The following is a 19,683-nucleotide window of genomic DNA, read 5'->3' on the forward strand; positions in this document are numbered from 1 at the left end:
AGGAACACCACATTCCTTCAGATACTTCTGGACACTTTGAACTTGAAAGCACATGGGACAATGGGATTTTCAAAACTGAAATCAAAGGAAAATAGAAAGTTGCCAGATGAAGCTTCTAAAAAGGATATTCTTGCTCAAAACAAAATGAAGGACAGAATGGCAGATGGGCTTGTTCCTATCATAAGTGCAGTTCTATTAAAAGAGGTTCTCTTTCATAGACTCACAGGACCATTTGGGTTGGAAAAGACCTTTGAGATCATCAAGTCCAACCATTAACTCAGGACTGTCAAGCCCACCACTAGACCATGTCCCTAAGCACCACATCTACGCATCTTTTAAACACCTCCAGGGATGGCGACTCCACCACCTCCCTTGGCAGCCTGTTCCAGTGCTTGACAGGCTGTTTGGTGAAGAATTTTTTCATAATAACCAATCGAAGTCTCCCCTGGTGCAACTTGAGGGCATTTCCTCTTGTCCTGCCACGTGTTACTTGGGAGAAGAGACTGACCCCACCTTGCCACAGCCTCCTTTCAGGCTGTAGGGAGCAATAAGGTCTCCCCTCTGCCTTGTTGAACCTCATACAGTTGCCTCAGCTCGTTGGCCCAGCCTGTCCCCATCCCTCTGCAGCACCTCCTGCCCTCCAGCAGATCAATGCTTCCACCCAATCTGGTGTCATCTGCAAACACACAGAGGGTGCACTCGATCCACTCATCCAGATCATTGATAAAGATATTAAACAGGGCCAGCCCCAGTACTGAGCCCTGGGGAGCACCACTTGTGACCAGCCACCGGCTGGATTTAAGTCTGGTCACCACCATTCTTCGGGCCTGGCCATCCAGCCAGTGTTTCACCCAGCAAAGCACACCCCTCCAAGCCAGGGGCAGCCAGCTTCTCCATGAGAATGCTGTGGGAAACTGTGTCAAAGGCTTTACTGAAGTCTAGGTAGACAACATCCACAGCCTTTCCCTCATCCACTAAGCTGGTCACCTTGTTGTAGAAGGACATCAGGTTAGTCACAAAGAACCTGCCTCTCATAACCCCACGCTGGCTGGGCCTGACCACCTGGTTGTCTTGCACATGCTGCATGATGGCACTCAGGAAGATCTGCTCCATGGCCTTCCCTGGCACAAAGGTCATTCTAGTTCCCCATATCCTCCTTCTGGCCCTTCTTGTAGATAGACATCAACTTCCAGTCAACTGGGACCTCCCTGGTTAGCCAGGACTGCTGATAAATGATGGAGAGTGGCTTGGTGAGCATGTCTGCTGGCTCCCTCAGTACCCAGAGCTGTCTGTAAGAAACTTTTGTTTCTTCCCAGAAACGCCTCAGGCTCAGTCTGCTTTAGCAGTCTGAACTGTCCTCATGCAGTACAACGAAGATGTTCATGTTGGATGTTCCAGTCTATCCCTGCTTTACAGACCTAAGTTCTGTCATGCGGAGCACCTACAAGAAGCAATAGTAGGTTGACTAGTACCTGAATGATACTAAAAATTGAGTGGAGACCAATCATTTACGTACATTGTTTATCCCGGCACGCAAAGGTACTCTTCAGACACTGAAGATACGAAACAACTGCATGTTTCCAGGAGCTCACAACCCAGGAATGGACACAGAGAAGGAAGGGGAGAAAGAGGGAGCCACCAACATGCCATTTTCAAACCAACAGGAGGAAGGAGTAGAACAGAACAAAACTGAACCCCTCCAGTCCAGAACTTACACAGCACATTTGATCCATTGTCACATGAGCTGACCTGCACAGCCCTGGGAATTTCTCCCTCCCCTCCACTAGTATAAAACCAGCGATGCTCTTTGAACCACGGCCAGCTGTGTTTAGAGAGTACATAGGCAGTAGCTCAGTTTCATCCAGATTTTTTTTAATTTTGAGGTTGCATATTACTAGTTCTAACCATATTTTACACTCTCTGTTCCAAGATCTGGGGTTAGCAGATTACTTCAGGCTGCCTTACCTTCACTGCCACATGGAGCTTGGCTGTTTTCTTAGAAGGTCCTGATGCTTCATATGTCGTACCATCAACATCTACAGACATTGTGAAGACTGGGGCATGGACTGGACCAGACTGTGACAGCAGCTTATACTGAAGCCCTGGCCTGATTTGGTTCAGCCTCATCAGAGCATTCATGAGATCTATTGCTTTACTATCTAGTACTAGTACAAGATAGTAGAAAGGGGGTGGGGGAGGAGGAGGGTGGGAAAAAAAAAAAAAAAAAAAAAGAAAATGAACAAAACAAGATGAACAGAAAAATGAAACAGTTTGCATTTCAGTGCCTTCTGTCTGTATAAAGGAGCAAAACAACCCCTCAGCCTCTCAGAGGTTGAGGGTAGCCATAACACTGTTAAGTCTTTAATAAGCCATTCTACGTCGGGGTAACAACTGTAATTACCCATTTTTTTTATATTGTTAACACAATTTTTTGCAGCTAGCTCTATTCTTCCTGGCTGCTATAAAAGGAGTAACACGTTTTATAGGTAGTGAGGAACCAGATCCAGAATGGACTGGATCCCAGCAATGCTGAGAGACTTCTAGTCTGTGCATATGTGCAATGTCAGTGTTTTGTAGATTAAGCATTTTATTTTTCTTGCAGGTCTTAGGAGACCAAGAACTAGCTCAAGAAGGGGAAGAATGCAAAAAAGCAAATCTTCACACAGCAAAGCCACTGCAGTATTTTGAAAAAATCCCACGGTACAGGGACATGATCAATAAAATACCTCAGCTGCTTGGGCAACTGAAAGTTTTACTGTAACTTGATGGGGAATCCCATTTAAAAATGCAAATCATTCAGTTAGTAAAACATGTCAGGGGAAATTCAGATGCACAATAAGAGATGTTTGACATTCTAAATGTGGGGTGGTAAGAGACAACATTTTTTGTTCCAAAGACTTTTGCACATGCTATTCCACACCAACACAGAGAAGCTTTTAAGCCAACTCCCACTGCACAATAGATCTTTGAAAACAGAATGGAAAAGTGTTGCACTTACTTTTCCTCAGATTACGCTTCATCTTTTTATTTGGATCTTTATCATCCCCAACACTATCTTCAAATGGTCTCTTAAGAGCAGATGAGCCTGTACCTAGGGTATAAATTTCCTTGTAATATGGATATGCTATTAGAAAAACAAAATTCCACAGCAGGAGTCTGATTAGTCCCATACTGTTCCTTGCATGTTTATAATGAAGAGAACTCAACCATCAGTCAAAGCTTTCTTACGGCTACACGTAAGCCAATATTAGCTTATTACTCACTGTACCGTGCCATGCAAGGTGTCTGTTTCCAATATCATGTGCGATATAAGTAGTGTTATTCTGCTGTGTTGCTTTTTACAGTTACTCTAAGGCAAAAGCTCTAATAATACTGTTTTCACAAAAATATACATAGAAATTTATTTTTATTAGAAGTATATAGTTTTCTAGGAAAAATTATTGAGAAATTCGTATTATAGACACTAGTTATATGCTTTTTGACAAGTCTACAGTCTCTCCTTCCCCAGCATAAGAATCATAAACACTGCTTCTGCTATTCAGACCCCAAAGGGCTTTGTGCTTGAAGAAAATTAATCAGGTATATTCTAGCTGTACTGCTGCTCCTCTGCTGGTACTTCTAGAGAACAGAACTTCCAGATTTTCTCCCTAACACTGAAATATTTTAAAACAAAAAACAAAAAACCAAACACATTTAACACAAAGAAAAGTCTTTACCTTACATTCACAGCATGTAACTCAGGAATTTCACCCATTCTAAATTAATCCCTAGTTTACTGCCCAATTAGTGACTTTTGGAGCAAACAATACCTACCTTCTTTGTCAGTTACTGACCAGGAATATTTCTGAAATGATTTATTTGATGGGAGGGGATCCATTTCCAAAACTTTATAGATCTGACCAAAGGCTGATAATCTGAGGGCATGCTATAAGGTGACAGCAGAAACGTAAGTTACATCACAGTGCTACTTTACCTCAGTTATCTAAGTTTCTAAATATCTTTGTAGACACAAAGACACTTCTATGAGAAGACAGCTTCTACAGCTATCTTCTATGATAGCTATAGGTAATGCTAATGTCTAAAAATTTAAAACTCAATTTCTGTAATACAAAGTGCAGGGCACATTGACAGGGAGCATACTCAAGGGCTCTGTGCCATAAGCACTTGAGGTGGGACACAGGCGGTGCGCAGCCATTTGACTGCTTTTGTGAGGATTAGATTTCATATACCTTTAACTCTTGCACTCATCAACTATCCTTTAATCCTTCCAGGGCAGCGCACCAGAAAAACTGTCAGGACTACCATTAAAATAAGCTATCCTGGCAGAGAATAAATTGTATTAACAAGCTAAAATCTTCACTGCTACAGTATCTAGCTCCTCAGATGTATGTTTTCTACCTGAGCACTGTGTGTAATGGCTTCTTTTTGCTGGACTGTCATATTAGACAAAGCATCTGTTGGCTCCCGTTCACAGGGGTCATGCAGACCAGGGCCTCCTAGGAGGAAAAGAGGCAAAGCAGATTATTGAGAGTAGTAAATGAGAAGCAATATGAAAATGGGGACTGATGGGACATTGTAACAGCTAATCTCAGTCTTCAGCTGAGCAGGAAGTGCGCCTTTTCTAGTAAGGGATTCAAACATCACACAAAGCAAGCTAACCCCGAGATTTTACTCCCTTGCAGCAATGGCCACAGAACTTACCAGGGTTAACACCACACATATGTAATAGCATGAACTAAAAGCAGTAAGTTTTAAAAAAACATATAATTTGGATAGATATGTAGATTTTAATGAATCTACAGAAAACAGATGGTCATTAAGTCTACTAGGGTTAATTTATAAACAAACCTAACATTCCCCACTAACTACTTCCGCTTTAGAAGTACTCAATCAAACAGTTACAATCATGCAGCTTCTTTTTTTCTTTTTATTTCCTCTTAATTTCAAACAACAAATTATTCATTTAGCTCCACTGCAGGTTAGGAGTTCAAGGGAGGCGTTTTTCATCTAATCGCACAGCCACAGCAAAACATTAAGGCTGTCTGATCAACCTTTGATATTCCTGAAGTTAATCTGTCCCCTTACCAGGAAGCAGGATTCCAGATGCCAAACACTCCATTACTCGTCGCAGCGCTTCCCCAGCGCCCAAAGGTCTATTACAAGTACCTATAGATTTTTCACATATAAGCTCGAGTGGCTAGAAGACATTAAATTATGATTAGTATGGACACAAGGGTAACTGTAACTGCAGTTAAATATGGAGGGGTAGAGGGGAAGAATATTCACATCAGCTCGCTTCATTTTTAATCCACTATGGCTCTAACTGACAGAGACAGACATCCCAGAGGACAGTTCATGGCATGTGTATTTGCTCCCTGCCCTGAGTCATCTTTTGAGGAAACCAACTGCCCTCCATTAAGTGCCCAGGAAGTCTAAATGGAGGAGCCTTCTAAAGCCAAGTCACATGAATATTCTCCTCCTCTCAAGGTTTGTCAGTTCTACGTGAGAAAAAACACTGCCTCCACTGAGCTACAATGTTCCTCGCTGGATACGCAGAGCATTTAGGCCTCCCCAAACCTGCCAACATGACATAGTAACCTCTGGTAGGAGCAGCACTCTCACGGTATTCTCATAAATATTCTCGGGATATTTCTGAAAAGTTAAATTTAGAAGCACCAGGTGAGACTCTATTGCAAATCCTTGAGGATGTGCAAGGTCCACAGCATTACGTCTCTTTCCATGGCATCTGTACACCCTAAGGACTGAACAAGTACTTGCGTTCTCTTTCCTTCCTACAAGTACTTCCCTACATGGGTCACAGTTAGTGAGGAGTAAAAGGAAGGGGGTTTAAGGTGTTTCATACAATGCACTGTCTTCTCCAATCCAGACACTGCTACAATTCTCAGGAGACCTGAGACCCGACCTTGTGGCCTTCAACTCTTTCTGTACTTACCCATCCTTTCAGTGGTGCCCACGTGGGGACTCTGTTGCACAAATCCCGCAGAATACGAAGGACAATTACACATGATTTTAGTCCATTTGCCCTGGCCTAAAACAAACAAAATGATTCCAATACACCTGCAAAAACCTGGCCTTCAATTTTGCTTTTCTTTTTAAATGCACAGAGTCCTGGGATAGATTTTTTTAATTATTATTATTACTACTTAATCAGCTTCATGCAAAATAAAAAGAGTTATATAAAAGTAAAATACTTCAATTTAGAGAGACATAAAAAAGAAAGCAAAATGTCAAGATTGCTTTTGTAGCCTCATGACAACTCTAGACCAGCTGGCTGTCTACCTGTCACGTTTGCCCTTGCACAGTACAGCACTGAATTCAGAATTCTAGACCTTTGCTCTATTAGGGGCTAGTCAGACATTAAAGAGGCATTAAAATTAAAACTGTCTCAAATTAAACCTCGTAAGGCTACAGTAACAACAAGGTAAGAACAAATAGCCAACCTGAAACCATTTGGCGTGCCGCAGAGACGCCAAGGCCTCCAGGCATTTCTGCCTGTCCAATAAGTCCGGAGGATCTTTCATCGCAACATTATCTACTGGTAAAAATGGGATAAAAAGAGACAGATACAATTTGACCAAGGGGTTTCTGTCACAATACAAAAAGAGTGGCAGCATCTCAATGAGATAATAAGACTCCCAGAATTTAAGTGCACTGTGTTATTTAATTTAAACAAGCCATTAAAGGTAGTAAATGTGCACGTGTGCAACAGAAGCAAAGGCATTCACTCCTTGTAAAATAATAGTAATAATAAAGATGGCCACTGCTACAGACAATCTGGGATCTTATTAAAAATGTAGAACACATTTCAGGGCAGAAAATAGCTATATAGCACTTTCCTCTTTTTTGGTTCTTTTTTTTTGTTGTTGGGTTATATTGGGCACTTTTTTCCCCTCTTCCTTCCCTTTGTGACTTTCATGGCACAAAGGTGGCAGAGAATTTCAAAGAGACAAGCTTCTTTTGACAAAAGGAAGATATTCTTGTAAGGGTATAAAAAAAAACCCCTGTAATCAGTAGAAAGTGAAGTTACGTCCATGCAACTGTTGAGAATTCCACAGAAAAACACTGAATATATTTGAAATATTATTGCATGAACAGTACTAGCCAATATAATTCAATGAAAGAAATATACCAGAAATGCTAGTAAGATATTTTACAGTCAGATTAGTCTTTCATATAACAAGAACATATGAAAGAAGTGAGTAAATTTGGTAACTTCCAGATTATTAGTGTACTGGAGAGGTGGCCGCCTCTTGTAAAACTCTTCCCAACAGCAACCGAAATCAACAGAGGAAATTCAAAGTCGTCTTTGAGAGACAAGACACTGATATCTTCTGTCCAGGTTTACACACTTTTGGTTTTTTCCCCTTTCTCTTTTCTTTATCCAGCATGCAACAAACTGCTTTTAGCAGTCACATCCAGTTTTATATTGAGGGACATCACGCGTCAGTCCTTTCTTCCCTAGATTTATGGGGTTTTTTAATCTTAAGTATCTATCAGCATCCAGATTCTCTGGAAACTCTGAACAAATGACAGACCTTGCATATCTATGAAATCTGGTTTAAAATATTTTAGTTTTTAGCTAACATGAGAACATTTTAGAAGAACTAAATAAATCCATGGCTCAACTAAAACTTTGAATATGTTTAATTTCCCATGAGTACGCTATTAGTCTTTATTTCAAAATAAATAATTTGGAAATACAGTCTTTTCATTATTCACAGCAGTCAGCTCTCCAGGTCTTCAAGACCACTATGCAGATCTGAATGAAAAACAATATCCATTACAAATTAAAGACTATGCTAGATAAGCAAAATCCAGCAAGTATCATCAGTCTGTAGTACAGTTTATTAGTAACACCTCAAAGTACATTATTGCAGGTTGCTTTGGATAGTACTGGTTACATGTGCAACTGCATCTTTAACGTTGAAGTTGCTTCACCTCCTATGCCATTCCAGGGGAAGGTTACTCTGGTAAAAGCACATTATGTTATGATGGATAAAAGAGCCCAAAGCTAAAAAAAAAATCCAAAACAACCAAAACCAAAAAAACCCCACCCCAAAACAAGAAAAAATTAAACCACAGTGTAAAACTGAACAGAACCAGGTATCTTGTTGTGACAGTTCACAGTTGCGGTTTGCACCTGCTGGCTCTGCTGTCGGCAGAAGACTCAAGTGCTATAAGCTTATTTTCTAACCCCAATGAACTTCGCAGCAGATATTTGCATTGTTTCTTATTGCCCTCATCAACAGTATGACAATACGGGGATTAATCACACCTCTTGCCAGTTTTCCAAATAAAAGCTGCAAAGTCTCAAAGCATTGGATTTCTACAAGCACAAAAGGTCACTTTGAAACACAAGATTTGCTTCTAGATTTCCTTTGCAGTTTCATCATTTTCAGGAGTAACATTTTGTGGCACACAATTACTGAATGTACATCTCTCTAGTTCTGTAAGAAAACTTTATTGTGGACAATATAAACATCTGCTTAAAGCTCATGTACAAAACAACTACTGTCAATGAATGATCAGAATCTTATTTTAAAACGTTAGAAATGGCAAAGGTGACTGATTGCAAAATCATTGTTTGCAGTGAACCAAATCTTTAAACACCTAGAGACTTTTACTTAGTAGTGTACAAGGCTCTGCCGAAGTTTGTTGCAGCCATTGACAAAGCAAATTCATTTTTCCTTTAAAAACAGAATATGTGTCATCTGCCACTCAGGTGAATGAAAAACCTTGTAAGATTTAATTTGTTTCAACAAGTTAGAATCACGCTTTTTCCTACAGGAGTAAGGCTGTTGCCAAAGGTCTAAACTACAGGCATCTTGGAGGATTTTGCCCATTGGAATTTCAGTACTTAGGGTCCTGAGCACCTTTCGCAGATGTTGCAGTCAGCCAACTTTTGGGTGCAAGATTCTATTAAACAGAAAGATGAAGAGAACAGGCAGTGAAGAGGGCGAGCGGCTTGCAGCAGGCTCCCTTTCGATACCCTCAGGAGAATGGCATGTTTCTTCATGCTCTGCCAGTCAGGAAAGTGAGACCCAATCAAAATTTTCAAATGTGATTGCACAGCTTTACTTTTTTTCTCATGGTTTTAACAAGGGCAATGATAGAAGGAGTTTAAATGAACAGTTAATAATAAAGCCCTGACGTTAGCTCACACTATGCAACCCAGAACCAATCCTTCAGGAATTCTCTCCCTGCTTGCTGCATGTGTTCTCTTCACACAGTAGCTGTCAACTTCATTCATTTGCAGCCAGCCATACGAGGAGCGTTGTCTTCTCCATAGAGGTAAGGTAAACCTGTCACTCGTTGCCCCTTCAAAGGCACTTGGCACCTTTGGAGCATCGCTGGCTGCGTCTGCCCGGCAAAGGCAGCAGCAGAGGCAGGACTGTTTATGCAGCAGCTGCGCAAGGAGCAAGGTTGATTTCAGCCCCACTTTGGTAAATGAACTTGTTCATTATTGCATAAGCTTGTTGTTACTGTACGCTCAGTAACAATGACTGATTTACAAGCTACAACGTTCTGGTCTGGGAAGCCCGGTTTATATTTGATGCTATGACTAAAAATTCAGTTTCTTAAGAAGTTTGAATTTTAAACAGATGCAAGATGCAGGAATTTTAGGTGCTTGACTTCTCAAGTCCACATGAGACAGCAGAGCTTTATGGATAGCCGTTTGTGAGAAACACTGAAATGCACACACACACTGGTCCACTATTTATTTTTGCTAACAAGCAGCAAAAACAAATAGGATGAACACCACATCTTAAACATGAACACTTTTCCAAAGAGGTGGGGACTGAAGAGAAATCCAGGCATGTTTTTCGAATACATTCTGACATCAGGGCATGAAGGCACACACAGCATTCCTACAGAACAAATGGGAGCACTGATAACGAGGTCCGTTACGCCTAACCTCGCCAGTTTGGTTAGAGGACAGATTAGTGCTAATCACACCGAACCTGAAACCTTGGTCAGTTTCGTGCCACGCCACTCCCTGGGTGCCAGCGGGCGGGCAGCCAGCCACAGCGCCTGCAACCCCACCGCCTATCTTACAGTGAGATGAAAGGCAAGTTGAGAAGCATTTTGAGCTCCTTCATTCAAAAGGATGTAGGGAATAAACTCAAAACAGTTTTTAAAACTGCATAGAAAGTATATTTACATTTGGTTGGCATTATTCAGGAGTATTGAAAAAATATGGCAGTACTTTCTTTGGAGAGGTGATCAAGGTATTTTCAGCAGACAGTTTTCTCTTGAGTCATCTTCCCTTGATATTAGACATGAAACCTTTTTGGTCTGAATCTAAGTGAAAGTGACCTAAATATGGTTGGAAATACAAAAAAAATATGCCCCTCTTAAATTTACTTAGTGACATCTGCATAACTTTTCACATACCTTAGAAAAGGAATATGATAAATGATTCTGTTCACTTGTGTTGAATCAATGTCAAAGAACCTGGGCTTTAAAACAAGATCAATTACCTTGTTAACTGTCTTGTCAGCTGTACAGAAATGACAGCGTAACAGCACTCTTAAGGGAGGTAGTAAAACCATTTTAAGTTTAAAAGAAATTAGTACAGAATCTTGAAGAATATTTTAAGATACTGAAAACAAAACAAAACGCCCACATTTTAAATGTAGGAAAGCATAAAAATCCAAATCCTCACTCAGTTTGTGATGAGTTCAGGAGTCCCCAGAGTTTACTGCCACAAAGGCATTGTTTTTTGCAAGAAAATACTTGGACAGAAACCTTTGTGAAAAACTGCATCCCCTTGTGAGAATCTTATTAATCCTTTACCATTAAAATTTGTTCTGCACTTTGTGCTCTTTCTCACAAATACGGATCAGCTGCAAGGACTACAGGGCTGATCTCAGCATCTTATGGGAAGCTGAAGAATAACTGAAGTAACATGCAATTTATTTTTAAATGGTCTTGCAAAAGAGCATGGTTACTAACTTGAGAATAAGCAGACATTGCAATTAGGGAATCTTTGCCATTCATCTGTTTTGTAAGATTTTTCTGCATCCAACTGCTGCCAAAGTGTAACATTTCATTTGAAAAGGGATCCTTCCTGCCATGGCCTCAAACAAAAACCAGGAGAAACTGACCAACATTTCTCATTGTGTCGGTATTTCATGTGGGAGAAGGGAGGAAGCAAAGGACTTGTGGCAAGTCTAGAAATGGGAAGAGAGCAACAGGGAGTTCCCTAGCCCACATGGGCCCAGCTGCCTCAGTTGTCATGACAGAGAGTGGCCAGTTGGTCAAAGGTCTGACATCATCCAGTGGCAAAGTTTCTAGGGACAGGTTTGGGAAGCGGAAGCAGAAATTACTGACAAGATTCTAAAAATGAAACAAAGTATGGCTACATTTGCTCTTCTCTAGTTCTCTGTGTTTGTTTCCAACCTGGTTGATACTACCAGTCAACATTCCTTGAACAAGGGGCATGGAACTACATTGGACATCAAGCAGTTAGGGAGAAGGAACAGAAAGAAACTAAGTTACCATTTGCTACATCTATTTTGCTCTAAAGACATGAGGTACAACATTCAATTCAGAAGCAAAAGTGCTGTGTTACAGCACTGCAACTTCAGTTGTATCCCAGTTAGGAAACTCTTAAAAGCTAGAAACATATACATATGTATCATCAATTAATAAAAATTGAGGGCCAGGATGACATACTTGCGAGCTTTGCAGGAGAGTGTTTTTATGTAAAAGGAGAAATAATTTTATGAGGTTTTCAAGATACTACCAACCAATCCCACTTGACTGACTTAATTCGAAAACAAGACTGTGCAGCGCTGGGGTGCTCAAGAATTAACTAGCAAGTCTGAAAAAAAGAACTAAGATCTACTTGTACGTCCCAGTTATCAATGTAGGCATATTGCTTGCAAATGAAAGCTATGCATATTTTACATGAAAATTAAGTGACTGTTGTCTTTTTAAGGCACAGATAAGGTAACCTATGGTCGCAATAGCCAATCTAGTTAGTACATGATGCACAATTAAAAACCTACTTCCCAATTAACCCTGTGCTGCACAGTCAGGGCATTTAGATAGAACAGTCTTAAAAACAAGTTAAAACGCTCTGTGTACCTCCTTCCTTCTTCTCTGCTTCATCTCGAATGAGAGGGGATGTAAGTATCACCTTCAAAGTTAGCTTGGGCTCCTTTGTGTTACGAATAATAATAGCTGCCTCATTTACATGCTCCTCCACGAGATACTTCTCTTCTGTAAGTTTCTGAAAGTCACCAAGAAAGATTTCAAGAATCTCCCAATCAACTGAAAAACTGCAAAATCTCTGTATGTGCATATGCCTCTTAACTAATGAGAAGCCTACCAGACATTGCAATAACAAGACCTTGCCTCCCTCATTAAAAACAAACAGAAAAACCCCAGTAACATGCTTACAAAAAAATAAAGATCTTCAACAAGTTTAGTAAGAACACCGAGTAGTTCCACTAGGCTATCACTCTTTTTTAACTTTTTCATAGCTGCTAGCATGCCAAATACCGCCAGCAACCTTTGTTCTTAGTAAGTACACATTCCTCAGGTACTGCTACCTCTAAATGTAAAAGCTCTCATATGTGGCATGACCAACACAACCGTAACTGTCAGTGCAAACGGATGACAGATTCCAGGGCCAGAGTTGCACCAGCTCACCTAGTCCACGTACCTGCCATGAAGTAGAACCAAACATACCTCGGCCATCTCCTACCAACCCTAAGATATCTTCAGATGCCCTAGCAACAGAGATTTTGCCACCTCTCCAAATAGTCTATTCTGATCCTTAGCTGCAGATATAATTTAGATGACCTATTTTGCAACAAAAAATGCTCCTTGCTGCAGTTCCAATTACTTCTCACCCTACCTTTGGCAGTCATGTGAAACACTGAATCACTGTCCCTTTATAAATAACCATTAATGTCTTTTAAAACCTACACCTGCATTATGTCTTGACTTTTTCCTAACCAGGTAAGTTTTAATTATGTGGGTTTCTTAGGTGCTCATTCTCACTTGTCTGATTTTCTCCAATTTGTCCACCCATCCCTCTCACTCCCTTTCCACACAGTGCTTGAAACTGGATGCAAGACAACACTGTCACCCACTTCACTCATTAATACCAGTGCCAGGAGAGATCCCTAACAATGCCTGGAAAACATGACCTCCCTCTCTTGACAGCACACCAATAAACTGAGTGGGCTTTAAACTGTTTTCAAGAAACTTTTAATTTCTTGCTTAGATTTCTTTTGTAGATAATACTCCAACCACCTTCTAATTTGTTCCATTGTGGATTGTACCAGAGTTATCTCAAGTGATCTGTGTCTGCAGGTCTTTCAGTAGTCCTTTGGGACCTCCCTCAACCTCCAGAAGTGCAAAGATAACCACAGGTGGTTCAGAGTCCTAAAGCTGCCCCTTCTGTTTGTGAGTTTGCTGCAGCAAGACCACACAGTTAGAGCGTATCTAACATATACTCTAACTTCTTTCCTCGTTGCAATCTGTACTCCTCCAGCTCCTTTATTGTTGGGATGAAAATCTGTAAGCATCTGCTCACTACAAGCCGAGCCGACAAAGCGGCAAAGCAGAACTGTTAACATCCCTGTACCTCATTTGCTCTTTTTGTCCACCAGTGGGCTGGCACCTACCTTCCTCCTCCTGCATCGGGTGCATCTGCAGAACCCCTCATTGTCTTTCATGCCCACAGTGGCTGTAGCTTGTTTCATGAGTCAGAATACTCATCTTTTCTGTAATCCCTTTCCTCACAGTTCTTCCCCATAGGATCTTAACTACTTGTCCCTTGAATTTACTGCAGTCTTCACATCTTTTCATTACATCTGTTCTGCTGTTGTCACTTTCCTGAAGCATACGCTAACTTTTCTTATCACTTTCAACCCTTCTCATCTCATGCCTCGCTACAAACAAAAAAAAAAAAAAAAGTACTCTTTACTACTTGACACATCCCTATCATTTTCAAACAAGTAAAATTTACTCTCTACTACTCAATAGATACTTAGCATTTTCAGCTATGGATAGGGCCACATCTGCAGGCACAACATTATCTCATTAAAACAAGCCCTTTATGTGAACAGTGAAAACAAACAGCTGTCAAGAATGGTAAAACACATACTGTCTATGTGGAAATCAACAAAGCCAGAAAAGCTGATCGGGAGAAAAGCAGATCAAGTTTGGACATGGTTTGGAGAGAGACACTTGCAGTGAAATACTTTAGGGCAGTTTCTCGGCAACAGCATATGTCAGTCTGGAAGCTGGACTGATTATTCAGACTGACTCTGTGAAAAAGGTATTATCCCTAGCTGCTTTAAAGAGACCGATGTCAGCTGTAAGTGCTGCCTACTAGATGCCAACATCAGAATTAAATAGCCATAAATAAAAAGAATTATGAGCTCATGACTAACATGAGCTAAAATGAGTGACCACCTAAAGTGGCTTGCTCTCACTCAGGAGTACAGAGGTGTTTACCTTGGAACAGCCCAAGTGAAGCAAAGCAGCTGCAGTGTAGAACTTAAGGTTGCGGCAGGGGACAACAATACAGACTGATTCACATGCCTGATGGGGAAGACTTCTGGGGCTGCAGTTTAGCTCACGTTAGTGGTCAGACCAGAGAGCAAAAATCAGCTGGGTTAGTTACCAAACAGAACGGTTAACTGCCATCATGGGAAACCCACATCACAAATGGGGCGTGGGCAACAACAGGAATAAGATGTTAGATTTTGTGAATAACTACTTTATGTCACTACGTAAAATGTGTCGCACACCTTAGATATCATCCTAGATTCAAACTCTATTTCTTTAATCCATGCCACTTGTCTTTTTTCCTGGAACAAGTTCCAGCCTTTTCCCAAGTACACCCTGCAGGGCTACTGGCCATTGTTAGAGGACTACCCTACATTAACTCACCTGAATTTGAGCTGGGAGATTGTCTTTAACTATACATAACAAGGTCTTTGTGGGTTTTTCTTTGCACATGAGAACCAGCTCCAGATCCATATCATCTTTTATCAGCAAGCCCTTTGCAACCAAGCCAATTCTCATAACACCACACAATGTCCGACCACCTTGATCCCTGAAAATGAAACAATTTGGAGTAATTAAAATGGTATTTTCACACATTCAAAATAATTGTATTATCCTATCACAGTGAGGAGATAAACAGATGGGACTGATGACTGTGCTGAAATGGCGTAATACCGATCAGAAAATGAAAGGCACAGACTCTTTTTATGCAAGTAGCTCCTGTGAAAAAATAAATGTAGCCTACCTCAAGTCACCAAGTGCACCCAAGTTCACTATCTGCAGATCCACCAAAAAAGAGTAAAATAATTAATCTAGAGGAGCTCTCTGACAGAAACCGTTTTCAAAAGTGATCTGAGTTGTCTTTTAGTGACACTCCAACTTTAAACATGGCCATGCACTTTTTCAATGTTTCTTTTAGTTGATCCATACATTCAAACCTTTATCTTTAAAATTATACAACCGAATCCTGAAGTTTTAGCCCATACTACAAACTGACATTTCAGGAAAGCTTCTAATTTCCAAAAGCCTTTCAGGCACAATTTCTTCAACAAATCTTACCACTAAAACCTACAGAAATAGAGGTCGGACTACAAGTTTCCAGCTACGGTTCCACAGAGCACTTATGAGCCACAGTAAGCAACCCTGGAAGCAACATAAGAACACTTTGGGTTTGTACAAACCAAAGTACAGACAACAAGACCAACAAAAACCAGCTTAGTAGGCTAGAATTGCTTAAAAACATCAGGAAAAATGCAAGAAATGCATCTTCGACAGTTCAACACCAGCTGTTGCCACATGATGCATCCCACGCCCTGTGGCACATCGCCACTGCAAAACCCACAGAAAGCATAACCACCTCAGCCAGGAACAGAGCATTCCTGTTCACATCATTCCTGCCATCCAGAGAGATAGGCTGGATATAAAACAAAAAAAAACCCAAACCCAATAAACAACAAACCCAAACCAGTCATGCTGTGATCAAGGGTTAACACACAGATCCTAAGCTTCACTCAGAAGTATCTTCATCTAATAATTGTACCGTCTTTGTCTTCATGTGCTTTAAATGGCAGAGCAGGAACAGGTGCTTAAGCAGTAGACAGATGAAAAGAAGGAATGACACAGGAAATGAAGTGGCAATCCCAAACCAGCTACCATCCTTGATTAGCCAGAAGCAAACAAACAAAAACTGTTAGAAAGTAAACATCATCTCAGCTTCCACCCTGGAACTATGCTACTTCAACCGTATCTGGATGCAAACATGAGAAAACACAGAACTCCTTGACATATGGTTTGTAATTAGCATTAAGACACTGTCAGTTACATATTTTTGGACAATACAAGCTAAAAGGGGTTTACAAAGTGAATACTAAAATAATTTGTCCCAAACAAATGCACAGACACAGAAATTATTTTATATGTATAAATAGTACAATGACATTTATAAAATCTGTACTCCAAACAGAACACAAGCATGAAAAATCCCACACACACGTGTGAAAGCAAGGCTGTCCAATGGTCTCAAAAGCATTTACTGCAGGCTTGGATTTTAATTTTGGGGTTTTTTTTGGGTTTTTTGGGTATTTTTTTATTTGTTTGGTTTTTAGAATCCATTCCGTGCTCATTTTACCAACATCAGAAGACACCTAAAACCATCGCCAGTAGTGCTAGGAAGGCAGCACCACCACATACAGCACCTGCGTATCAAGAAAGACTGACTGTTCTTCAGCAAAACACTGACCTTAAATACCTTCCTCAAGAAGATGACGAAACTTAATTGTCCATCTGTAAAGAAGCAGCCTACCAATCCACTACAATTATTCTCCTGTGTCAATACAATCACACTGTCTTACAGCAATTTATACATTAATTTATGTAAAAATATTCATGATTTTAAGTGTTTTGCTATTTCTATTTGAATACGTTTCACACCAAAGAAAAGTGACATTATCACAGCTCAGCCTTACACAAAAATGCCAGTGATCAGACTTGTTAAATATTTATTAGGGAACAGAAAACCACAGGCATCAAATGAGGGACCATTTGTATATTTACTTTTCCAAGGCTATCAGGCAACAGCCTTCATGCTGCTGAACATTTCCTATGTGGATCAGTATATTCTGAGTAGGTGGTGCTGCATTTAAACTTCATGCAGAGCAAGCAGTTTATTTCAATAGCTCCCATGCCCACAACCTTATCCTAGAGATAACCAAAGACAACCTTAAATGTTAAGAAAGAAACCTGGGGAAAACCACTACTAACACATGAAGAATTATCTGCAGAATCCACAACACTGCCAAGAAACCAGATCGAGTCATGAATGCTTTCTGCCCCTCCCAGCCATACAAACTTCCCCAGTTAGTACAGCGCATCTCTTGTGTCTAAACTGAGGTACATCCAGATAGTGAGGCACAGCAGGGCTTTGCACCTTCTTTCCTAAATGCTACTCTAAAGATTTATGAAGACATGGAAATAACCAAGAACCACGTTACTACAATAAAACAGGAAACAGTATTTAACTTTTGAATTTTCAGACAGACATCCTTATGCATTTAGGAATAACTGATAAATACAACAGTAACCACCATCCCTTTCATATTAAGCCAGTAAACTATTTTTTCAGTTTAAAAACCTAATGCAGTCTTCCTGATTCAGAGTTAGATATTTTTCCATGACTTGCACTGAACTGTATCTTACTCCAGAAGTATAAAACATACAGGGTCTGTATTTCCATCTACTACTGCTAGAGTAGGCTACACTTCCACCATCCCAAAATGTAAACAACTTCACTTATTTACCACAACACCAAAAATCAAGAGAGGTCTCACAATAAACCTTCCACTGCCATAAAAGGTGCCAGAAAATGTAACAAATATATGAAAAAGAATACACCTCCTTTATCAGTTTTAAGATCAGACTGTACTAGGCAAAGCCCATGCAGCAGCAGACTAATATTCCATGCATCATCAGAAAGGAAGTGGAAAGAGGTCTCTGACTGCATCTCTAGTGCAGGTTATGCTGCAGATGTAACCAGACTGTCCCAAGAAGTTCAGTGGAGAAGTATTGGATCACAGGAAGTGCAGAGAACTGGAAATCTGTTTTTCAAGTCATGGATTAGGAAGTGAAGCACCGGGAGACCAGCAGCCAATTCATCATAACCTGGACAGACACTTACCTGAGCTGGCGAGCATGTCAACCAGATTACCCAGAAAGCACTGAAGAGCCAGAAGTGCCCAAGTTAAAAAGTTTTACACAGAGAAAATGAAGGAAGAAAAAACCCCAAACCCCCAAACTCACCAAAACCCCCCACTAATTGCTCCTGCTTCTTCCTTGGCTACCAGCGTTCTGCTAGAACAAAACTTGGCACTATGTCAGGAAGCAGACGGGGACAGAGAGCAAACAGATGTTTCACTCTGTAGAGAACTACATAATTGTACTGGGTTTGGCTGGGATTGAGTTAAATTTCTTCACAGTAGTGTGCATGGGCTAACGTTTTGGATTTGTGCTGATAACACTTGGATGGTTGACCCATGACAGTAATGGAAGGTAATGGATCCTTAGAAAAGTTAGTTTGCTGAATAAACAAAGTTTATAAAAATCTTTTTTTGTGCATTAAGCTGAAGGAGCCCCTAAAATACATGGCTGTGGATTTGCATTGGTGTGTTACAGGGACATGTATTCGCTTATAACTACTGAAAGGTTTGTCTGCCAAATTCAGCTTCACAACATTACAGTAAAATAAATAACGAAATAGAGACCAACTGCTGCCCACACTGGGCTTATTACTATTCCTTGCCCTCAACCCTATGTGCTCCCACCTCAAAAAGTCCAAATATATCCACTTCCTTCTGTGAACATTCATATGCAACAGAATCAAGTAACACTAAGACTCTTATTTAGAGGGAAAGGAACCCAATTCAGAGCAGTACAGTAACACATTATGAGGCTCAGCTCACTCACTTGGCATTGCTTTCTGCAGTTTCCTCCTTTGCTTCCACATCACCCTCACATTTTGTAGACTTGTTCTTTTCATCCATCCAGTCAGAGACATGTTTAAGGGCACATTCTACTGTTGATACCATGTTCTGGACAGCTTCAAGTTCCTCTGGAGATGGATAAATGGTTGAATGTTTCACCATTACATGGCGGTCATCATTAGCAAAAGATCGGATAGATCTCTGTTATGAAGTGGGAAACAGGGGGGGAAAAAAGAACAAAGTTATTGGATTATCGATAGAAGGACATTGCCTGAACGGGAATCCTCCCTGACAGATGTAGGAAAGTGGTTTATGACGACCATTGCTTATAATCACACAGGAGTGATTTCTTATCTTTATTTAAATATAAATTTTAAAAAGAAAAAAAAAGCAAGCAAACACCAGTGCAAAAATCAGCATTAAGCTGGCAAAACATATACGGCCTTGGGTGGGTTATACGGCACCTAATATTTGATGCCTTAATTTACCTCTTCTAGAATCCTTTTATTGGCTACTAAGAGGAACATGCACATGTAGAGCACAGTTCATGTTTATGTCTACCAGGCACATCTGAAGCAGTTTATGTCTACTTTGGGATGAGATAAATTGTGCTTCAGAGGTACATTTCCTCACCCACCCACATGTGACTACAGAA

The 19,683-nt window shown here is 40.5% G+C and overlaps 1 protein-coding gene across 20 annotated transcripts in view; it reads right to left on the minus strand.

The window, feature by feature from the left end:
• LOC119153686 (spermatid perinuclear RNA binding protein) overlaps positions 1–19,683 on the minus strand; it is an 86,852-nt gene that overhangs the window by 39,297 nt on the left and 27,872 nt on the right. For 8 of the 20 annotated variants that reach the window (XR_005106195.1, XM_037400427.1, XM_037400429.1 and 5 more), the window contains exons 3-12: positions 19,012–19,229; positions 14,938–15,103; positions 12,115–12,259; positions 6,462–6,556; positions 5,954–6,049; positions 5,086–5,197; positions 4,399–4,496; positions 3,814–3,925; positions 2,999–3,124; positions 1,966–2,165 (exon numbers count right to left, since the gene is read on the minus strand). Coding sequence is in view for 19 of the 20 variants with exons in the window: in XM_037400427.1 (XP_037256324.1) it covers positions 1,966–2,165; positions 2,999–3,124; positions 3,814–3,925; positions 4,399–4,496; positions 5,086–5,197; positions 5,954–6,049; positions 6,462–6,556; positions 12,115–12,259; positions 14,938–15,103; positions 19,012–19,229 (1,368 nt within the window). In the remaining variant the exon portion in view is untranslated. Of the gene's footprint in view, positions 1–1,965; positions 2,166–2,998; positions 3,125–3,813; positions 3,926–4,398; positions 4,497–5,085; positions 5,198–5,953; positions 6,050–6,461; positions 6,557–12,114; positions 12,260–13,664; positions 13,888–14,937; positions 15,104–19,011; positions 19,230–19,683 lie in introns of those variants that run through there. The other 12 variants (XM_037400432.1, XM_037400423.1, XM_037400413.1 and 9 more) reach the window with 5 other exon arrangements.

This window comes from Falco rusticolus, chromosome 9, assembly GCF_015220075.1.
Source record: "Falco rusticolus isolate bFalRus1 chromosome 9, bFalRus1.pri, whole genome shotgun sequence".
NCBI lineage: Eukaryota > Metazoa > Chordata > Aves > Falconiformes > Falconidae > Falco > Falco rusticolus.